The sequence below is a fragment of the Pleurodeles waltl genome, chromosome 11 (genome assembly GCF_031143425.1).
Source record: "Pleurodeles waltl isolate 20211129_DDA chromosome 11, aPleWal1.hap1.20221129, whole genome shotgun sequence".
Classification (NCBI taxonomy): Eukaryota; Metazoa; Chordata; class Amphibia; order Caudata; family Salamandridae; genus Pleurodeles; species Pleurodeles waltl.
Window position 1 is genome coordinate 903,080,924 of NC_090450.1, and position 14,289 is coordinate 903,095,212.

General features: G+C 43.0%; 1 protein-coding gene across 6 annotated transcripts in view; it reads right to left on the reverse strand.

Moving 5' to 3' along the window:
- Positions 1-14,289, reverse strand: part of MAPKAPK5 (MAPK activated protein kinase 5) — a 333,373-nt gene that overhangs the window by 232,031 nt on the left and 87,053 nt on the right. For 4 of the 6 annotated variants that reach the window (XM_069214824.1, XM_069214827.1, XM_069214825.1 and 1 more), the window contains exon 3: positions 4,490-4,565. In XM_069214824.1, coding sequence (XP_069070925.1) covers positions 4,490-4,565 — 76 coding nt within the window. Of the gene's footprint in view, positions 1-4,489; positions 4,566-5,737; positions 5,817-14,289 lie in introns of all 6 variants that reach the window. The other 2 variants (XM_069214826.1, XM_069214828.1) reach the window with 1 other exon arrangement.

Consider the following 14,289-nt stretch of genomic DNA (forward strand, 5'->3'; position numbering starts at 1 on the left):
GAATTGATTGTAGAGGTTCAGATTACTCTGCACCATTACTGTGACAGTAGATCCTCCAGAAGAGGAAACTGCGGGAGAAGGCAGATGGTGAGGGTCAGCAGTTCTGAGAACCAGAACATCCTGGACCAATCAGAATCATCTACACTAAGTACAGTATGACTTTCCAGGACCGGCGCCTGATCAGCACTAGGAATGAATGTAGGAAATGGAATGTATCTCTTAAGAAGAAAATTCTAGAGTGCAGAAGGTTGGTCATTCAGTCTTTTTAGAGTTAGTGAAAATATCTACAGAGGATGCAGCATAGCAAAGATAACAGTGCCATTTCCAGATGCAGGAGCCACTCGTCAAGATGGTGCCTAATGAGTTAGTCTGACCTTACATTAAGGGTTCTCCTATTAGGCAATTCACTGTCAGGGAGACCTTGTGAATTACAAGCCATAGCATCAGACAGAGGGCACAAGACTCCACTTGCCCTGTCTAACACGGTACCATATGGCACTGTGTTGCCTCTCTGCACCAGGATTTGATCTGCCCTTGATGAAAGCAAGAAATGCCTACCTTCAGGGACAAAAAGAAATGTGTGCTGTTCCCTAGGGCCTCTGATCACCACACTGCCCGGGTGCCTAAAGTGGATGCCTCAGTCACAGCCAAATATCTCTGGAGGAAGAGTGGAGAACAGACTGGCAAACAGCAGGTTGGGATCTAACAACCCCCACTGAAGGTCCTGGGCCATCTCACCTGAATCCTGTATAATGTCTGTGATGCAACCTCAACACTGGGACCCGACCCGCAGAAGTGAAGGTTCCATATGCATATGCAAACGAGCCTAAAGTACCAGGAGGATGGAAAGCACCAAAAGGCCAGCCTCAGAACCATCAAGGCTGGGACAGTAGCTCTCGGGTGAAACATCAAGATTATAACCTGATATCCTTGACTTTCTGTGGCGGTGGGAAAGCCACTGCAACTCTTTCAACAATGGCTCATATAATGGAATGATTTGGTAAAAGATGCATCTTGGGTTTGTTAATGGAAAATCGAGCTGAGACGAGCTCATCCAAAATCGAAGGATGGGAATGTATGTATGCTCCGACCAGCAAAGATGGGCCTCTACGACTGAAACTACCTTTGTAACGGTAAAAGGTGATGGTACCTGGCTAAAGGATAGGTGAACTGAAAGTGATCTGACCCCACTACAAAAAGGAGATGCATCCTCTCGGCCAGCAGGGTCAGCACATGAAAGTCTGCAACCTGCACAATTCAGTCCTGTGGACCCCCGGCCAGTAGAACCCTAGAAATTACCAACTTGAACTTCTTCTTAAATGCTCGCTTTAAATTAATTAACTTATATGTTTTCCATAGGGCCTATCTCACCCCCATATAACATATACAAAATGTTTGATACAGAAAATGCTGATTGTCCCCGATGTAATGAGCAGGCAGCGGGATTACTCAATATGCTATGGGTATTCCCACAAATAAAAGAATATTGGGAGGGAGTGTTCCAAAGCATCTCTGAGGTGATTGACAGAAGAATATCTGCTTCCCCTCTGGTGGCTCTATTGAGGGACTTTCCACGCCCCAGATCCCAGACGGTCACAACAAAATACATAGACTTAGCATTAATTTGAGTGAAGCGAGAGACTACCCTGCATTGGAAGTCCCCTAGGGGCCCACACATGGGGAAATGGAAAGATACACTGTGAAGTGGGCGGAAGCGGAGGGAAGGCCATTACATCAAGCCGCATCAAGGGGCTGCGGCCAAGCGGACACAGCTAGAGCTTGGGACCATTTAGTAGACTGCCTCAAAGAGCCGGAATCGGACTTACTGACACATCCACTATATGGTTAGTACAAAACAAGAATGGAGAACAGGGGAACAATTAAATGGCTGGCCATTAAACATAGATTCACACCATGGGCACATGTACTCCACAGACACAAACGATAACAGGGTGAACAGATGCTGGGAGGGGGGTGGAAGGGAGTTGACATGTGTCCCGGATGCCACCTGTCTTTGAAGCATGTATCATAATAGCATAGATTGTTACATATCTTAATGATCCAATCACCTAGGGATTTACACCCGCTTCATGTACGTATGACAAATGCCAATAAAATATGTTCATAAAAAACAAACAAAAAACTTAAACTTCTTCTTGAGGAAAGAGTTTATGACTCTGAAGTCCAAAACGTGACTCAGACTTTCAAACACCTAGGAGAACATAAAGTACTTGCAATAGCAACCCAGGCGCCTCCCAACCTTGGGTATGATTTCAATTGCTCCCTTGTCTAAAAAAAAAAATCATAACCTCTTTAAAAAAAAAAAAAAAAAATGAATTGTGGCATGGTTCCCTGATGTCTGAGTAAAACTGAAGAAATGTGAGGCAGGAATCGAAGGGTATAACATTGTCGAACAACTGAAAGGATGTACTGACATGATGTAATAGAGTGCCAGGGATGTAGATACCTTTGGATTTGCACCTCCCCCCGTCCTTTTCAACTGGCACCGAACTGCTGATGAAGAGAAACTAAAGAAGTGTGGAGTAGGACTCCTGCTGTGACCTCTTCCCATACCGCCAACTCTTGCCCACAGAACCAGGAAAAGTCTGACAACAACAGTCGTGCACATTGCTTAATTTTACCCGTCCTGGCCAGTTTGTACTGCTTATGCAAAGGAATTATAGAAACATCAAGAAAAGAGCATCAAAGTCACACACTGAATAACCTAAAGGGATGGTATTCAAAGAAAGGAGTGCTAGGATAGCTGATGAAGACTCCTTTGCCCATAGTGCCTATTTTCTTCAACTCTATCCAGAGTGGGAATGGAATTCAAATTACCTTTGTTTGTGGAGGCTTGAAGTATAAGGCTTAAATAAGTAGAACTGGGTGTCAGTAAAGCTGGATCATCTGGAGCAAGTCTGTGCTGTCTATCAACAAGTACCACTCACTTACAGAATATCAAGCTACGACCACGTCAATAAAAGGGACACAGTTCAAGGCTTCATTAAATGGCAATAAGGGCACCAAAGTAGCAGGATTGGCTGCAAGATTTCAGCTAGACACTTGGCCTTAGTCTACTGGAGGAAGCTACAAATCTAGGGCCTCTACAGCTCTGCATATCACCAACGCGAAAATAGCTCTCTCTTCTGTAGGGCACCCAAAAGGGGAACTCACTAGTGTCTCTGGTGAAATGTCCAAGGGACTGGAACTGTATCAAGGTAAAGCCAGTATAGGTACAATAGTAGAGGAACAAGTGGTCAACCTCTTTATTGTCTTCATTGTTGCAAACATGCGCAAGGCCCTAAACAGCATCACAATCGGAGTCAAAGAGGGTCTAAATCCTCCTGAAATCCTGCCTCTGTGGCAGGGAACAGGAGGCAGTCTTTCTCAAACTAACTTTTGGCCTCATTCACTGTATAGCATCACATGAGCTATGCCCTTTCTGAAGATGGTTCCAGATCTGAAGTCTGGGTTGGAGCTAGATCTGACACTGGTGCCTCAGGAGCCAGTGGTGGCGGCGACAAAGAAGCAACCAAGGGCAATGGAGTGAAGGCATGACCTAAAGGCAGAGGTACGTTGAATTTGAATGGGTTCACTTGGCACTGGGAAGGACCCGCCAGCAGAAGACTGACAAGATGCCCTAACATATTTGTGAGGCCTGGAGGTGCACTTGGGGGGGGGGGGGGAAAGAAATCAGAACATCTGCAGCAAAGCCTCCTTTTATTTGTTTATTGCTCTAAGGATAATGACTGCTTCTTTAGCCTTGTTGCAGAAGGGCATAGCAGACAAGTGCCTCAATGATAAAAATGACCTCTTATAATTTTCAAAAGATGGCTGGCCTTTAAACAAAAACAACAGTATACTGAGTCAAGTCTTCTGGAAATGCACACAATTAAAACATTTTGGGGGTGGGAATCTGATATAATTGATCAGGAGGAGTACTACCCTTCGTAAAATCCAACTTCAGTTAATGCAGAGCAATCGCCAAAGCAGGTCTCACTAAAATAGTGTCTTCCAAATATGTGCCTAGCAGCTTACCATGCTGAAGAATCAAATAATTACAATATGTAAAGCTGTGATAAACTCTATAACTTGCGAATTTGGCTTTATCAATGGTACATCCTACCTGTACACTAATTGTACAGCCCTTAAAATAATACTCAAACTAATATAGCTAAATCAAAAAGAGTAAAGTGTTTAAATGCCTAAATGTATGCTTAGCCTGATGTCATGGGAATCCATTTTTCATTCACACAAGGCAATATACCTCATACTGCATCAGAAGACATCATTCCTTTGACTAGCTGAATTCAGAAATAGTATTTAAAATAAAAATGCAAAACGTCCTTAACAAGTTTCATACTGCTGTACAAACTAACTCCATATGAGAAAAATGAAAACTGTACTAAGGCCAACTTTATCTTTTTTCCAAGATTTAATTGTGCAAAGATTAATTTGGGGGTTTGGGAGAAAAGTAAGAATTGTATACCTCATTTCTAGCTTTTGGACGATCAAGAAGAATTTTCAGTGCAAACCGTTCTAGCGTAGATTTCTTCACACATACTCTAAGGTTAAAAAAAGAACACATTTTAAACAGTTAGTTCACGTCACTTCAGAGAGACTTTGCTAAAACAACTGTTTGAACATATTTTGTGTAGTGTGATGTTTTAAGTACATTACCTGCTAAAACGGTGTTTCAAACCATTTTGCAACAATGTTATATTTAACTATACAGAAAAACACCACAAAGAAGAAATAATGTTTACATCCCAAACAACCCATCAAGAATAAGCTACATCATTGAAAAAGTGCAGTTTTTTGGTTGATCTTGATTTTTATGTTAAAGTTATAGGCCTTTCATACAGGTTTTATATTTATGGAATGTGAGCATTCTAATATGAATAGAACAAATTATTGAAACCCAGGTAGTACATTAAAAAAATCTCAACAAAATTAAAAATGCTTTTGACCCTGGGCACAAACAAGCATGTGAGCATGTATGTCATATCAGACTGGCAGTTAGTTGCATCAAACCAGGGCATGTCTCACTGTGCCAAATTCCTGCTTCTAGTGGTGAGCAATTATTCACTGAAATGTGGATCCCATCACTTTTGGTCTTTATTCTAAACTTTCACATAATACGATGATCCCAATAAATCAGAAGTTCATTATGGCAAAGAAAATAAATAGGGATGAAAGCAACCATTGCATTTATGTAGTGGCAAATAAATATGCCTCACAGAAATCTAGAACCAAGAAATCAAGACACAAGTCTATGTCTGAGTATCCAGTCAGGACTGACATCATGCTTTGACTTCAAAGGTTGAAAGCAAAAACTTTTAAACTTAAAGGCAATAGCATCTAAAGGTAATTGCACTTTAAACTCAGTCGGCCAAAGAGTGGTTCAACTTTCAGCAAGATAAGGGGGTCAGGAAAAAATCCTATTGTGCTCTTATGTGCACCAAAATTCAGAAATCCAAGGTAGTTAATCATAACCATCTAATAGGAAACATATTCCAAAAACGTATAAGCATAAGTGCCCAAAGCAGATTTAGAAGCCAAAAGAGATGCACGTCATGTACCTTTTTTGCTATTAAATCCTTAAGAAGGGTTCCTATAACTAAACATTTAGAAGAGAAAGTTCAACAACAATAATCTTTAAATAGAAAGCTAGAACAAACGTTTTGTTAAATTGCATGTTAAAATAACAGCAAAGACAGATAACAAAAATACTTACAGAGGACAAAGGGATTCTGAATGCAGAGTATAAGATGATGGCAGGTGAACAGAGTAATTTGCTTTTCTTGCCAGTTATCCTGGGGGAAAGCAAGTTAGGGGCAGTTAAAAGATAACACTTGTACTTTTTAGGGGGACAATATTTGCATAACGTCGCCAAGGAGAACCTGTATGTGCATCTTTTAATGCTGTTATGTGGTGATAGTTTTCTGGGTTAGAATACTGGAACATTTCCGTATTTGAGAGCGTGGAACTAATGGAATGGAAATGCTAGGGTTTCTAAACCACCGACGATGAACTGGAAGCACTTCCATCAATTATTTGCTCACTTGAACTATCCGACTTGTCTGGAAATGGATCTCCTGCTTACCATGGCTACATACTCAAGGGGGAACTAACTAATGAGGTGCAAATGATTCGGGGACGCATCTTTAACTTTGGGAATGCATCTTTAAAATTGTTCTTCTGTACAGTGAGAATATGAATACCAGTTAAGGTTTATCAGGGCATGGTTGGATTGGTTGTCTACTGCTATAAAGGCAAAGGGGGCAAAAGGAGTTCTGAAACAACAGCTTGATAATTTCCATCATATTTTCTGCTACCACAATCACAGATTAAAAGTAATTACAACTTTTGAGATGGAAATCTGATAATTTCCTTTCTAGTGACTGAAGAGCCACATAAGGTTCGTCACATGCTTAGGCCGGAAAAAGCATTTGCTAAAATTTCATCAGAAAGGCTGGACATTAGAGTGTCAGCAGATTGTACTTCTGAAGGCAGCTCTAGGTCTGGTGCCAAAACTTGAAGTGTTATCAATGATGGAACAGACTAACTCTATGTTGCCACCAAACAACAACCTGAAAAGGAAGTTAGCCGTTTCCTTTTGATAGAGTGGTTGTGATAGCTGCTTAGTGCTGACAAACAGAGGTACAACCACAACAGCATTTGCATTATTTTTACGTCTTGCAAGGGTTAAACACAACACTCTTAATAGACACTGGTATTTTATTTGTAAATGTTTTGCTTGCTCTAAAGGAAGGGTAACACATTTGCAAATTGACTGAAAAAGGCAAATAATATCTCAAAGGCCTCATTCTACAGGTTTAGGCAGCAGCAGAAGAGTCTTCCATTTTTATCTTACGAGCTGCTGGGCCAGATGTTTCTGCCGCTGCTCTGGCAAGTGTAGGTACTATAGTCTACTTTTTGAGGTGATGAAATTCCAGTAAATGGGTCAAGGAAATGAACTTTTTCCTGTGTTGTGACCCCAGATTTTTTTTGCCTTTCTCCAGACCCTATTTTTGATGGCCTGAGACTTATGTGCACTTTGCCCCTGCAAAACAGGAGGAAAGTGCCTGGGTTCCCTTATCTCCAATTTCTCAAGTTGAATGCCACCTGTAGACTGCAGCACCTATTGCGCCATCCACAACAGTGGCAGTGAAAACACTGTATTAGGTATACCATGTGTAGCCTGGCAGCTTGACAGGTAGGAAACCCCGATTTAAAATACTAAATAAGCCACCCTTAGGTACACACAAGGCAGGGTGCATAATATTTAAGAGTGGGACAACAGTGGTATTAGAAATGGCATGTTTCCCCAGTGACTAGACCTAAACCGACAATGTCACTGGTTAGGCCGCATTGGGTAGATAGGAAAAGTCAAAGTAGAGATTACATAATTTAATCTATACATTTTGACACGTACGAGCTACAGACTTCACCATTAGTTCATATGTTTTATTAAATATGAAAATAAATATATGAAGTCATATTGTTATTAATTATGTTGGAAATTTAACTTTTAAGAAAGTTATTTTACCCTCCCTAAAGCTGGAGATTAATTTGTGTTAACTCTCCAGCCACTGTCCAGTCTGACCTTCACCTAATAAGGTTTTAAAAGTGTCAAATTTGTCCCAGGAGCACAGACAATGGCCTGGGTGTGAGGAGGTCATTCCCCCTGCCTCCCAAGCACCCACTACAGGAAGAGCATTTAGGCAGGACCCCGGCACTTAATATACTTTAGAGGCCTGCCCTGTCACAAGCAAATGGTAGGTGAAACTTGGAAAGGCTCAATCTTTGTCTCCATAGTTAAGCTCACAACAAATCCAGTGGGAGGAAATCTACCCCTAGAACCAGTATTGAGTGACCACAGAGAAGGGGACTGCTCATTACCATGGTCACACCTGTGGGCGGGCATATAGGCTCTGCACAAGGAGAAAAGGGTTTCCTCATTTTGGATTTTGAGAGAGAGGGGTACTGTGGGATTGTTTACAGTAGGATAAACAGGAACTTCTGAAAACGTGGGTAGGGTATCCGCTAGACCTTTTACCACAGTGGTTAGGGAGTGGCAAGGAGTAATCCCCACCCACTAGCTGGTGCAAAGCATAAATGTGACAACACAAAAGGTGGCCACAGGCAACCACTTGGGGTAGTATTCCAACCCATTGCTCTCTTGTACACCATGCCACCTCAGGTGAGATACAGCCATTTGCACATCAGTCTTGGACCAGCTCCAATAGGAACAGTCCAGCCCTAACAGCCAAGCAGGTCCTCTTCAGAATATTAAACAAGTAACCAAAGACTAGTTTGAGCCCGACTGGGTCCCTCCACCCCGATGCCTAGGACATATTGTTTGGGGGTCAAGGACTACAGGTTTTCACGTCTATTTTATTCTTAGACCAAGTAGGTCCAATCCCCTGCAGCACAAACCCTCTGACTGACAGTTCACAGTACTATATTATGGACTTGGGAAGGGCATTGTCTACAGTTAAACTCAGGGTTCGATAAATCTACTGGACCACTGGCTAGGTGAGTCATTTTGTTATCGGGTCGAGCTATTTTTAGGACCTACTTGCCACTTATGGCCAGTTGACAAAAAACAGATTTTCTGTTCAGTCAGAAAGTGAAAAAAGATGCATTCATGTCATGTTCTTGTTACATTTACTCTGTGTTCAGAGACAGAGGTAAAAAGTCACTGTCTTTTTCCATTCTGACTGAAGAGTTTCAGGATTGTCTAAAGTGACTGGCTCTAAAAACTTTGAAATAAAAGGCTAGGTGGGTTTTTCCTAACAAACAACATTTCAATAACTATGTCAACTGTACAAACATTTCAATATACATGTCAGTAGCTTTCAAAGACCATTTTTTGTTCTTCAGTGTGATAAACAAAATATTTTGATAGGATGAAAACAAATAAGAACACTTTACTTGGTGATGTTCAAATGATAAATAGGTTTTCTGAAACCCAGTTTTCAAAGATTATTAATACACTACATAGTTTTATCAGTGAAGGTACAAGTTAGTGGGAAGATTTGTGGACATTTCTTGGAAATTTACTATCTGTAAATGACAGTGTGCTACCATATCATGCTTTACTAAAATATTTATTGGAAGTGAGTGTTTAAACATAACCTGGAAAATACTTCTGTCCTGAAGGCAATGCTATTAGAAAACTAAGGCAAGTCACGGATCATGAATATTATCTATGGAGCAAACATTTAGGGCCAGATTGGCATTGTTTTGGCGCAGGGAAGTACTGCGAGCCTTCTTGCTGTGCTGCCCTGCGTCAAAACAATAGGGCAGGAATATGCAGTATCTACGAGATACGGCACATTCCTATCCTTTTACCCTGTGCTGGCGCACAAATTGCTGCCATGCGCCAACGCAGACATCCTTGCACCATGGTGCAAGGGTGCCTGCGTTACAGGGATGATTGTTTTTGTGCAGGAAGAGGCACCTTCTAGCACAAAAACACTTTCAAAAGGAGTGCAGCACATACAGTAGGAGGAAAAAAAAAAAAAAGGGAGGAGAAAAAAAAATACTTCTCCCCGCTTAGTCACTTCTACTCCACCCCTGGAGTGGCATAGGGTTTTGATGCATTCCCAGGTTTACAAAAAAAGGTTTACAAAACCTTGTAAATCTGGGAATGCATCAAAATCCATGGGTATTGCGTGGGAACACGCACGTAAAACCCATGGAAAAGCCTCCCGACTGCGCGTTGCCTTACTCCATCTCTACAATGCCATGTGAAGCCAACCAAAGTGATATCGGTCAGCAGCCTGGCCAATGCGTTAAAAAAGTGGTGCATTGGCGGCACAGGCCGTATGTATATCTGGGCCTTTATCTATTTAACCAAACAAAAGAGTTTTTTTGTGCAGTAGGAATGCTGAACTCACATATTTAAAGGTGTATTCATATGTGAGAATGAAGGAAAAGGCGATTGTAAAATAAAATATTTGCCTAGGATCACACAATTTTAGGCCCATTTATGGGTCAAGTACATTACAGTTAGGTTAAGTAGATTATTTAAGTTACTCAATCTGCAGATCTGGTAACAATCTTTTAGATTTTTCTAGGCCTGAGTTAAGGTTATATTTGTGTCCATTTGTTAATGCTGTCTGAACTTGTATTTATGGCTTATTAATGTAAAGCCTTTATTATTAGAGTGAACACTCTAAGGAAATGGTGTAAGCTCGGACTGTAGTACTAAAAGATTGATGAATCTTTGCTTTCAAAATAAAATGTTCACAAACATGCAACTAGAAAAAAAATGTTTTGCTCAACTACTGTGAAATTTTAGATACCATTTCTTTGGAGCATCATTTAGTAAAACATGAAACATGCTAGTATTTCCGAAAACATTCAAATCTGGAAAATCAGCATAACCATTTAGAACAAGATTATGGCAAACATGAGAATAAACAAGCATTGCCAAAGCCAATAAGTCTGACATTGGTGGTCAGGCTTTTGGTTTTGTCAATGTGTGCCTTGGTTGGACATGGTTTTTGTAAAACTTATTGTTGAAGGAGCTGCTGGGCTCTCACCATCATAACAAACATGGGAAAAAAGCAAAAATATTTTTGGTCTCAAAAGCTACATATTGTTACAGTAGTCCCAGGCACTGAACAAAACTATTTTGTGTGCCGATATGCTCATTATGAGACAGCAGAATGCTGTCACTAGTAGTGAAGGCCCTCGATAGAGAGAAAGATTCTTAATAAAAACAAAGAACAAGTTACTTACTTTCGGTAACGCCTTTTCTGGTGGATACACTAGCTACCTGTGGATTCCTCACATCATGAATGTTCCCCCATGCGCCAGCATCCAACGGAAATTTTCTTCTAGCTCTGCACGTCGACGAGGACGTCACAATTGCCCGACTCCCACACTACGCCGTCTGACGTCATCCAGGCAATAAGAGGTCCTTGCCGGCGTGCTGACGTCAGTTTTCACCATTTTTTATGTGCCTTTGAGGTGAACCGGTGAATACCAACAATACATAATTGAAAAGAACTCCAAAATACCATATACATAACTACAAAACTATATTATATATATATATATATATATATACACACACACACACATTCATATATCACATATATAAAATAATGGCAACAGTATATACATATCAATAATATACAGATACACACCCAAGGAAAACTTGCTAAGACCATCCAGGCAACAGGGAGGCAGGTAGGACCGTGAGGAATCCACAGGTAGCTAGTGTATCCACCAGAAAAAGCGTTACCGAAGGTAAGTAACTTGTTCTTCTGATGGATACAACTACCTGTGGATTCCTCACATCATGAATAGAATCCCAGAGCAGTACCGCACTCGGAGGTGGGCATCTGAATGGTCAAACCAAGAAATCCTGCAGCACGGACCGTGCATAATGGCCATCCCTCCTAACTCCAGAATCCAAACAATATTGCTTAGCAAAAGTGAGGAGGGATGCCCAAGTTGCAGCCTTATAGATTTCAACCACAGGAACACCTCTAGCCAAGGCTGAAGAAGCCGACTTAGCCCTGTTGGAATGGGCCCCTATCCCAACAGGAGGTTCCTTCTTCACCAGAGAATAACACAATTTGATGCAAAGAATGACCCACCTGGATATTGTACTCTTGTGGACCGCCTTACCTTTCCTCTTCCCCACATAACCGACGAAGAGTTGATCTTCCAGTCTGAACTCTCTCGTCCTGTCGACGAAGAAGCTCAATGCTCTTCTCGGATCTAGTCAGTGTAGTCTCTCCTCCTCCTTTGACGGATGAGGCGGAGGATAGAAAGAGGAAAGTGTAATGGACTGTCCTACATGAAAGGGTGTAACAAACTTCGGTAAGAAAGCCACCTTGGTCCTCAACACCACCTTGCCCTCATAAAAGGAATTGTACGGGGCTTCACACTAAGTGCCTGGAGCTCACTCACCCTCCTAGCAGATGTAATGGCAACTAGAAAAACTGTTTTTAAAACTAATCACCTTAACGGACATGAATGCATTGGTTCGAACGGTGAACCCATCAGAAACGTCAGTACTAAGTTTAAGTCCCACTGAAGCATAATAAATGGAGGGGAGGGAACCTGTTAGTTAGACCCTTAATGAATCTCAAAACTAATGGTGACTTAAACAAGGAAGGTTGATCAGGTAGACACAGAAAGGCTGATAGCGCCGACAAGTATCCCTTAACAGTCGCGACTGCACAACCCCTCTGCGCCAAGGATAGCGCAAATGACAAAATGTCCGATAAGTGGGCACTTATCAATTTGCTTCTCTCCATACCAAGTCACAAATTTAGCCCACCTGCTAGCATAGATAGATTTGGTGGAGGGTCGCCTGGCCGATGAAATAACATCCACCACTTCTGGCGGGAGAGAAAAGGAACTCAGATTGCCCCGTTCAATCTCCAGGCATGAAGGTGCAGGCTCTGAAGGTGGGGGTGTAGAACCTGCCCCTGCGACTGCGAGAGGAGGTCTGCCCTGTAAGGGAGACAGAGCGGAGGGCGCAGAGAGAGCTGGAGGAGATCTGAGTACAATACCCTTCTTGACCAATCTGGAGCTATCAAGATAACTTGGGCCCGGTCTTGGCAAATCTTCCTCAGTACCCGAGGGATCACGGGTATGGGGGGAAATGCGTAAAGCAACTGGCGGGAACAGGACCTTTGAAACGCATCTCCCAGCGCTCCTTACACCGCATACTGGAGGCTGCAGAACAACGGGTAGTGCGCGTTCTCTCGAATGGCAAACAGGTCTATCTGTGGATACCCTCACACCCGGAAGATTTAAAGGACCAGGTCTGGATGAAGACGCCACTCGTGATCAGTCGAGATGAGCCGACTGAGACTGTCCGCACGTACGTTCAAAACCCCGGCCAAATGGTTTGCCACTAAGCAAATCTGATGGTCCTGTGTCCAGGACCAGAGCCGCAGAGCTTCTCTGCAGAGAAGGTATGACCCCACTCCTCCCTGTTTGTTTATATACCACATCGCGGTAGTGTTGTACGTCAGGACCTGGACAAACCGACCACGAAGGGAAGGGAGGAAGGCCTTGAGAGCCAGACATATCACCCGCAATTCCAACAGATTGATGTGAAACATCTGTTCCACTGGAGGCCAATGGAGAAGTGTGGCTCAATGGTTAGAGCGGCAGACCCTGAAGCAGAGATCTGGCTCAAGACCAGGGTTCAAGTCCCGCTTCGGCAGGTCTTGGGCTCAATTCCCCTTGACCAGATAATTCTCGCCTCGGTGCCTAATCTAATTCATGGGTCCCACTCTGCAACTCTGGGCAATAGCTTGCTTAATCTCCACAACGGCCCCAACAGCGCTTGGATGCCTGGCTTCACCCTGGGGGTGCTCAGGAGTGGGCGCCTCACAGGGAAAAGCCAGGAGGGGTTCCATAGCAGTATGAGTACAGCGCCTTGAGACCCTAACGGGTGAGTAGTGTGCTATACAAGTGCTAATTTACATTTTTTTTTTTTTTACCTTTGATCTCCAGGTCCCCCAGATGAGCGCCCCACCCTACAGTGGAGGCATCTGTTATAACCGTGGCCACTGGAGGAGGTAGCGAAAACGGCCGACCTTGGGAAAGGTTGCCGCTCGCAGCCCACCATCGTAGATCCGCTGCAGCGTCCCTGGAGATCTTTATCGACACCTCGAGATCTCCTCTGTGTTGAAACCACTGCCTGCGGAGGCACCACTGAAGAGCCCTCATGTGCCAGCATGCATGAGTGACCAACAGAATGCAAGAAGCAAACAGACCAAGCAGACGAAGGACCTTGAGGACTGGAACGACCACTCCAATCTGAAACATTGGAACCAACACCTGAATGTCCTGCATCTGCTGAGGCGGAGGATAGGTCCGACTCAATGTTGTGTCCAGTACTGTCCCTATGAATAGGAGGCGTTGAGAGCGCTCTAGGTGAGATTTGGGCACGTTCACAGAAAAGCCCAGATCGAACAACAACTGGGTTGTGATCTGCAGATTGTGCAGCACGATCTCCGAAGACTTAGCTTTGAGCAACCAATCGTCCAGGTAAGGGAATACCGTTATCCCCCTCCTCCTGAGCTCTGCTGCAAGCACCGCCATCACCTTTGTGAAGACTCGAGGTGCTGAAGTAAGACCAAAAGGAAGGACCGCAAACAGATAGTGTTGCAAACCCACCATAAACCGGAGATACTTCCTGTGCGACTTGAATATAGGGATATGAAAGTAAGCATCCTGCAAGTCGACAGACACCATCCAATCTCCTTCGTTCAACGTCAAAAGTACCTGCGCCAGGGTCAG